General features: G+C 41.3%; 1 protein-coding gene across 1 annotated transcript; it reads right to left on the reverse strand.

Annotated features, from left to right (window-relative positions):
• Nucleotides 1–5,504: 5,504 nt before the first annotated feature.
• LOC115667767 (transcription factor IIIA-like) lies at nucleotides 5,505–8,355 on the reverse strand. The gene is made up of 6 exons (XM_056316585.1): nucleotides 8,164–8,355; nucleotides 7,831–7,965; nucleotides 6,723–7,017; nucleotides 6,389–6,624; nucleotides 6,114–6,257; nucleotides 5,505–5,989 (listed from the first exon to the last, which is right to left on the reverse strand). The coding sequence occupies exons 1-6, from the start codon at nucleotides 8,299–8,301 to the stop codon at nucleotides 5,855–5,857; spliced, it is 1,083 nt and encodes a 360-aa protein (XP_056172560.1). The 5' UTR covers nucleotides 8,302–8,355; the 3' UTR covers nucleotides 5,505–5,854.
• Between the last annotated feature and the right edge of the window lie 1,268 nt (nucleotides 8,356–9,623).

Consider the following 9,623-nt stretch of genomic DNA (forward strand, 5'->3'; position numbering starts at 1 on the left):
AATCCTTCGTTGTTTTGAGGAAAATGATTTCCTCTTTTCACAAAGAGGAAATAATTTTCCCCCAAAGTAAAGGCAAAATTGCCCATGGGAAGGAAAATGTTTTCTGTGGGAGAGGAAGTTGATTGCCGGTCACCACCGTCAGCCGCCAGCCGCTGCCGCCGCCGGTCGCCGCTGCTGCCACCGTCGGTCGCCGCCGGGCCCGCCACAGAGCCGCCGCCGCCGGTCGCCACCTCCGGCCGCCGGTCGCGCCGCCGGTCGTGCACCGCCGGCCGCCGGTCGCACGCCGCCGGCCGCCGGTCGCGCACCGCCGGTCATGCGCCGCCGCGGTCGCACGCCGCCGGCCGCGGTCGCGCGCCGCCGGTCGCGCGCCGCCGTCGCGCGCGCGGCCGGCGCGCGCCGCCGGTCGCGCGCCGCCGATCGTAGCGATCCGCGGCCGTTGGTCACCACCGCGGTCGCCGCCAATCGCCGTTTGCCGCCGCCGACCGCCACCTATCGCCGCTCGCTGCCGCCGACCGATCGCCACCACCGGTTGCTGCTGCCGGTCACCGCCGCCGGTCGCTGGACGCCGCCGGTCGCCGGACACCGCCGGATCGGCGGTCGCCGAACACCATAAAATATTTTCCGAGACTTTTTCAGATTTTAGACGAACGCTAGAAAATTGTGTTCAAGGAAAATATTTTTCAGGAAAATGACTTCCGGGAAAATATTTTCCAAAAAGAGAATATTTTCCGCCAAATAAACGGAGCCAAAGTGTTTGACCATTTTACCTATTGTGGATCTCACCTTTCAGCATCATTTTCTCTTAGTGTCTTTTTTACGTTTTCTTCTTTTGCGGATTCCACTTTCCTTATCTAAAAAAATCAATTGCTAGTATTTTTACGCAGTTTCATTTAGGTGTTTTTTTTTTATTTCCAATTATTTTTATACAAAAAGTGCGGAAGTGGGAGCCGCAAGAGAGAGAAAGATAATTGCCGAGAGAAAAAGAAAAGGACGAAGACGAAGGAACATGAGACCCGCAAAAGAAAACCAAAAAAGAGATACCAAGAGAACAATTAAGATGCTGAAAGGTGGGACCTACAATAAGTGAAATGGTCATAACACTTTATTAGGGAGTGTTTTAACCAAACTCGAAGTGGAAAAAGTGCCACTCATATTTTAGCTCAATATTTCAACTTTATAATGAGTCACAATCAAGGTGTATCGATACTGTAATAGGGAATTCTATAATATCCGTAAATATATTTAAACACTCCTCAAATTGGAGCATCCAACTTGCATATGAGTGGTGTAACTTTCTTCCAAAGTCTCTGTTTAACAAAGCACCGTGTAAAGCCAGGCCTTACACTACACAAGGGATATGGATAAGGCCATTGACAATTCGACTGGTGCGAGTTTGGAGTATTGTTAGCACACAAAAAAAAAAGAATTTGACAAAGCATTAGTGTCACACTAGACAAAGTTTAGGGTTTTTGATGGATATAGGGCAATGATAAATGGGTACTTTTGGGTCACTCACACAATAGTGGGGAGATTCATTATACAAAAACAAGTTTATGGTTTTGAGATCATAGTTGGTTATAATTATTATGTGAATCAGTTTTCTCTTTATACATCACATTAAGGATGTAGAGATCGATTAAAAGTAAATAGTATAGATACCCCAACTTTTGACCTTACCACCAAAATGCATCTATGATGTCCTATTTTGTCCATTAAATAAGTAGATTCAAGAAAAGAAATTAAATGATTTACTTATATTTGAATGCAACTTCGATACTATATTGCAGAGTTTTTTAGCAAATACATAAGGGAGGATTTGTGTTCTTATTAGAAGGCAGATGAACCAGAACTGCCTTGTGCAAGAATTTCAACGGAGCTGTGTTTGGTCTAAATCTTATCACAGGGTATCATAAATTTTTTGGTCCCCATGCGCGACAATCCAAAGTTGACTTGACTTGCGAATGCAAGTTCATCAATTCACTTGGTTGAACCAGTGTTGGCCTTCGGTGGCTCTCGACTGTTGATGAAGAAAAGCCAAGACAGAAAAAACAAAGAGCATCTCGTCCCCTTGTGTACCATTCCCTGCTTTCTACGGTACAAGTCCCCTTCTAGAGAAACAGATACACATTTCGCTCCCATTTATTGAATAACAGTTTCTCTGATTTCCTGTCTCATGATTCAGAGTTAAACTCCTGAGCCGCCTTTGAAATATATAAGCAATTTGTTGGGATTTCGAGCAGCAGCACACTGCTACTATTACTGTTCCAAGCTCGTGTCCACTAACGCGAACCTCATGGGGTTGCGAGATTCTTCAATGATCTCCCTAAGGATGTCAGGTTCGATATTGGCTCGAGCTACTTGACCGAGTAATTCGGGCAAGTGGCTAGATACCACCGGAACAAATGGCACGTGAAATGGACGGGGATCGAGCGCGAGTACTTTGGCAACCCTTGGTCCGGCTACTGATGCTTTCATTCTCTTTGTTTTTACCATCATTAAGGCCTTTTGCGGCTTACACATATTATCATCCCAAGAACTAACCAACCTTCAGAAACATAATTGGAGGAATCTTATCAAACCAATGAAATTTGTGATATGCCCCGTTTCATTTCTAGATATCACTTCGGCCGCTACTTGTAATTGGATTTGAATTGTTAAAACTTACATCTTCATTGCAGTTAGATCTTGTGCCACCACATGGAACTAGTCCATGACAGACGAAGAGCATCATATTAACGCCAGGATTTGACATTTCCAGATAACTTAAGAAGAATATTATTGCAGCCAACCGAAATTAGCAGACCGTATTTTTCATACAAAATGACCGTTGACTTGAAATCGGCACTACACGCTAGTCAGACCAATGATGAAGTGAACCAGGTCCAACTTCAAGCCCTTGAACTAAGCAGGAATTCGAAAACCTTTCGGGATTGAAATTTTCAAACCCTAAATTTCCATGCACCTTCTTAGAAAAGCTGGGAAGACCGTTGGTCCAGTTTGGTGGCGGGTTCACGGTTGAAGAATCTTCATTTTATTCAAGCTTGAAGAACTTTCCTACAATAGACAATTATGGAGAGGAAAAACATTGAACTCGGCAATTTACTGCAATCAGGCATAACGACAAAAGTACATGCTTTTCAGTTGACTTGACTAGAGAATGCAAAATTGTCATATATAAAAATTTCATGTACGAATAAAACGGAATTTCTTCTATGGACAGTAATTACGTAATGTCGATAATAAATTCAAAATACCAATAATAAGTTAATAGTGATCAATAGCTTGTTAATCCGATTAGCCGTTTGTAATTAGCGATAAAATAACATTTTTACTATTGACAAACCCAATCGGTATATTTCCCCATATTTTTAGATTTCACAAATGGACACGTAAGTAAATGTTGCTAAAGAAATAAAAACTTTATCAGCCACAAATCCGATAGTAGACTAACGCTTAATTTGTTATTTTACAAGTGGGTGCATAATTGTTTGTAAGTAATCAATGAAATAACAATCTTACTATCCACAAACCCAATAATAGAACACCATTTATCATGCCGTGATTTAGTTTTGAGTAGTAAATATATAACTAGAATATTTACGGTTATAAGTGATAAATATTGTTCCAAAATATTGTCAATATACATTACGAATAGGGAGCGCGAATTTACCTTCATTATTTAAAATTTTCGTGAGTGGTATTATGAATTTTCTATTGAAAGGAACATTGTTATGTATGAGCCAAACGGAAATACTTCTTCGTGACTATTAAACGATTCATCATGATCAAGAAACAAGAAAACGGCAGCCCTTCCCATGTCTCAACATGGCGAGTTTCCTCTTGAAGTGGTAGTCGCAAGCTCGGAGAGCAAAAAATGGTCCATTTGTTGCATGAAAAACTCAAAATTATGAATACATATTCCGAGAAATAATTTCTTATATCCCTTACAAAAATGAATGAATAAATGAAAACATTTCCATCACCCACTAAAATAGTTAGGCATAAATTTTTGTCAATCACGAAAATATTTTCCATTAATTAACTTTTCTAAAAGACATAACCAATCATTTTTCAAAAAATATTTTTCAAATCTTGAATTTTTTATAAAACAAATGCACCCTGAATTTCAAACAAGAGTACAGAGGCTTCAATGGCATTTTCCTTTTGTGCTACTTTACAGGGCATTGTTCGTGATAGCCACTTTGCAATTTTCTCTTGTTTTCTAGGCTTCAAAAAGGATTATGTTTCTGGACGAGCTTTGTGTTTTGTGAAACAAAATACGGAACACCATCGGCGACGCTCATGAATGCAATGAATCCTCGCCAATAATCTCGTGGTGGCTGCAAAGCCCTCTGGGACAAAGCTCACATCCATTCAAGCTCTGTACGAAGAGGTCGCAGGCATCCATGGCCGCAGCCATGGTACCCGATCTGGTCCAGTGGTTGGGGTCGTCCAACCTCGATCCGGACCAGATTCGAGGCGGCAACCATCGCTGGGCTCATTGCAGTAGTCACGATGGTCACGCTCATGAACAACTCTTCAAGGGACGATCTCAGGCGATGATCTGAGGAAGACGACTCTATTCTGTTATTCAACCTGTTTCAGTATTTACATTGGCATTTTTCAGTTTTTTCGTCCCTTGGAACTCCGTTTTACTTTCCAATATTTTTTTGGCCAACATCGTTTAGTTCTTAATTCGTTAATTTTTTAAAATTTTAGAATTAATTAAAACGCCATGTCAGTGCACCACTTAAGCACCGTTTGCCACATCATCCGCCACACAGAATAGTTTACATTAGGGGTGAACAAAGTTCCAATTAAAGGTTTAGGGGTGAGCAAGGTTCCAATTACAGGTTTCAAGGTATACAGGTTTCGACTAGTAAATTCCAAATAGGTAGAACCTGAAATCCTAAAGAAATTTTTTATGTTTTTTCCTGATCTATGTCTTCACGTGATCTCGCGTCGTTCATAGCATAGCTTTCATTTTATGACTTGTTAATGTTTCATATTTTTCGTGTATATAAATATAATTTATGATCAGTAAATCTTAACAAATGGTAATCATTAAAAGTAGTGATAATACATATGGAACCTGTGTAGACCCTGAAACCGACCCTAGATCCTGTGACAAGATTTGTTCAAGTTCCAAAATATATAAGATAGGTTCCAGGTTCCAAAAAAATGATGACCATGTTCCATGGGTGGGTTCCAGGTTGAAATTTGTACGGAACCTAGAACCACTGACTCCTAATTTACATAGAAAAGATAATGATGGTCACCTTCTTCCCACTCCGTGATTTTTTTTGGGACATTTAGTGACGTCATTTTTATCCCCTAGTAATGTGCACATGATTTTTCTTCGGATTTGGCCTGACATTTAAATAGACAGTAGGAAATTTTATGTACTTAAGAAAAATGATTTTTATAGACCATTATCAATTTTCTTTTAAGTATTACCAATTAAGATAGTAGAAATCCGACTTCCAAGCCTTCAAGAATCTCAAAAAGAGAAAAATACCGACCATAACTTTTGAACTGTTCAACGATATATATACCAGAGACAGATCAGTATGAGAACAGTGGATTCTCAGTTGAATTTTACTGTATATTGCATGATGTACAGCTGACAATGGCTCAACAAAAGAATCTTTTGCTAAGGATTAACTCGCTCTCTTATCTTTATAGACAAAACAATAGCAAACTCTATCAACTATTAACTACAAACAAGTGACAGGAGGATGATGGATGATGAGTGAATTTTTCACCTTTGCTCGGCCTATGCGGCAAAAAAACCACAGCTCCTATACATTATAATCCTCAGCTGCTGCCGAGCGCTGCCAAGAGACTTCAGCCACTAATCTGAAAGGAAATCTAGCTCGTTGGGTAGAGTAACTCTTTTTAGCAGTAGGGACTCGATCGTCGGACATTTCCTCTTTCTCCCGCCTCTGGGCCTGGATCGAAATTGCTCATCTGACTCCTCGAAATCACCCTGAACCCAAGGAGCCAAATTGCTAGGTATGAGGATCATCCAACTCTCATGTAGTAAAAAGCTGGATTTCAACAGCAGTAAAATTGAATTTCAATATTCAAGAGAATGAGAGAATAGGGCTCACTGGAGTGTAAACATGGCAACCAGTTTTCTCATGATGGTCTCTCACGTGCTTATATGCAAACTTCTTGCCACAATCCTTGTAGCTGCAAACAAATGGCCTCACCTCAAGATGAACAGCCTTCACATGCTGATGTAAATTTGATTTCTGTCAACAAGAAAAAACATCAGATGATGTACACTCAGCAGCCACAAGATAAAAGAACTCGAGCTTCAAAGTTCTAAACAATTATAATCCATGCACAGCCAGAATCTACTTTATAGGTGATTGCATCTTACTGTTGAAAAGATGCGGAGACAACCCTCGACATCACATCTGAATGCTTCTGAATCAGCCGAATTTTTCTTCTCATGCGTGCCGAGATGCCGTTGGAAATTCTTCCTCAACTGCTTAGTCCCGCATATGTCGCAATTGACAAATTGGTGAGCCGACTGCACGTGCTCCTTCAGATAGTCAACATTGCTGAAGTATTTCATGCACTCACAACAGAAAGCCTCCACGGTCTCCAGTTTGACTGCAGCAGTTGAAATGACGTTATTATCAATTAGCACACTAAACACCTCATAGATATCATTCGGCTTCACCAACACACTTTGAAATTAAGTGACTTACCATGAGAATCCTCATGCTTTCGCAACTTTGATGCAAACTTGAAAACCTTTCCACACCCAACCTCCGGACAAACACTCTGCTTCGGACTCTTAAATTCACCAAACGTCGATGGTAGCTCATCACTATGAATATCATTCATGTGCCTCTTCATGTTCCCTTGATATGCAAATGACTTATTGCAACCATCGACAGGACAGCTGAAGATCTTGCCTTTATGCTGAAGAAAGTGACGAGCCAAATGGTCTTTTCTCCTATAGCTGGCAGGGCAATCCTCCATAGAACACTTGAAAGGCCTCTGCAAATAAATTTAGCATGTTGACACATAGATACAGAGCATACCAAATCTCTAGATATCAATAGAACAAACCGAACGATGCTTCAAACCTCAAAATAGAACATGCGTGACCAAGGCTGACTTGATGGATCTTCTCAGGTGGTCCCCCAACCTGATACTAGTCCAATCAAGAAACAAGAATGCAGCCTCTTGCATTTTGGAGTTCTTTACTGTGGGATCCAATGCTTCACGCCATTACCATATCATAATCAGATGAGCCAACATACTTTATCCTGCAAGGTCTTGATTTCAGTATAGGTAAACTCGCAGTGGACAAATGGAAAAGAACAAAACAGCTTCATTTTTCAACCAAAAGTAAAACTTTTTCTATCCTAGAAATCTATCTGTGAAACCAGATCGCAATAAAAGATCGATGCTTTCTCGTAAGTGCTTCAATGTGATGATGCTCCACAAGTTCACGGCACTATATTTGTAGGTAATCATCATTCCACAGCCCAGAAAATCATGCACATCCCCAACGATAATATCCGAATTGCTGCTTCCGACACCTCATTATAAATTATAAATGTGAAGAGTTTGAAAGCAAAGACCATAACCGAGCATTGTACATCAAAACCATCTCCTCAACAAGACCGGTGCGACTGTGATCAGAACCTCTCCACTCCACAAACTGTACCTCACTGTCGACCACCTCAATGACAGGTGCAATCTAATGGAAACTCGACTGAAATTTTCAAGGTACTTGCTTTCACGTCGCACTCTCAAGAACAACAAACGAACTCCGGTGAGACAAACAGAGAGCGCTCGACATACCTCGAGCGAATGGCCCTGCATATGCTGCTTCAAGTAGGCGGGCTTCTTAAACGTGGCGCCGCATTCTTCGCAGGTATTAGCCTTGGCTCCCTCCTTCCCCTCGACCCCTCGAGCCATTGCCGCTTCCATCTCCTCCTGATGAGGACCCAAAGCAACACGAAAACCAGTTCAGATCAGTTCCGCAACGCAAAACCAGCAATTGTTGATCGAACTAATAATAATCGCATCGTAGCATCAGGACTCGCAGCCCAAAACGAACGGAGCTGCATAGGAAGCATCGGGAAGGCAACCGAAGCGAAGAGAACTGAGTAAGAAAGGGGAAGGAGAAGGGACCTTGTGGTGGGATTGGATGTGAGAAGCGATGAGGGGCTTCTTGGACCTCCAGATCCCGCAGTGCTCGCAGTAGTAACGCCTTATGTCTCCGAACACAGGGCCTCCTCCTGCCTTCTCGCTCCTCTCTTCTTCCCCCATCTCTCTCTCTCTCTCTCGCGCGTGCGCTCTCTGATGTTGCAAACTGGAATGAGACGCTCGGCTCGAACTCCCCCCGAACTCACGAGATCGCCACGGCTTGGGCCTCTTCCGGCTCAACTGCTATTGGGCCCCCACTTATTGGGCCCATTTTCGTGGCTTTGCATGAATGATGATGGGCCGAAGCATTGTTACGCACACAAACACGTACGGACATTTTTGCCGTTAGGTAGACCTATCAAAATGGGTCATAACATAACCCATATTTGATAAGCTAAGTTATTATATGTGTTAGTTGTAATTTAGTAAATGGGTTAGAATGATAAAACTCAAAATAATATAGGCGTTAAATAGATTCACGACTTACTTAAACTCAATTCACCTATATAACTCTCTATTCACTCTCACTCACGCCCTCACTCGATCTCGCGTTCGTTTGTTCTACGCTCTCACCTCAGTTTGGGTATGAATTTTCATAAATTGAGTTAAATGTGGAAATATTTTAGTAATATAGATCGGATCGGGAATGGCTCACTATATTTGTATTATATAGAAATGGCTCAAAATGGGTCAATTTAGGTGTGACCATTCTCGACCGACCCAAATCTGACACACCCGTTCCATTAAGTAGCCGTTTGTCAGCATGTTAACATCCATTGTGGCATCTGACGTGACATAACCGTTTAAATTCAGTAATATGCACTTTTCTCAAAGCAAAAGGGTGCCATCTTGTTTTGCTCAAGGAATCTCTAGCGTGCTCTCCTGAACCAGTCAGATTTTTTTTATGTTTAGAAGCTCATATTGAGATTTGTAATATACTTACGATGTGCTTTTGCATAGCATGTTACATCTGCATATTTATATTTCCTTTGATACATTAGTCTAGTTTAGAACTCGCATGGACTTTCCATTTACAGCTCACATGAATCCCGTCCTGGGGCATTATAACAAGCTCTTTTTATTTGTTGCCCGAGACGATTCAGTTATTATCTTCTGCCTTTTTAACTTTTTAATCTGCTCACCGTTTTTCATACTTTGTTTGTACTTGGTAACTTTTTAAATGTTTGAGTCATTACCATAAATGCATGAACATGTAGATGCATGTTAGGAAATAAAAGTCGCTCAAGATTGTATGTGGAATTTTCCTTAAAAGAGAAAAAAAAATACCAATCCATTGGTGTTAGTTTATTCTAGGCAACCAAGTCCCTTCGCAAAGCTAAAGCGATCTCTCGCACTTCTATCGAGTTCTTAACCGGCCTAGTAAATGGTTACTGTGGACTCTAAAATAATTTTGCAATAATTATGTAAGCATTGTAGCATCTGAC

This window comes from Syzygium oleosum, unplaced genomic scaffold (assembly GCF_021117445.2).
Source record: "Syzygium oleosum isolate NSW1041296 unplaced genomic scaffold, Sole_v2.1 Sole_v2.12, whole genome shotgun sequence".
NCBI classification, from domain to species: Eukaryota; Viridiplantae; Streptophyta; class Magnoliopsida; order Myrtales; family Myrtaceae; genus Syzygium; species Syzygium oleosum.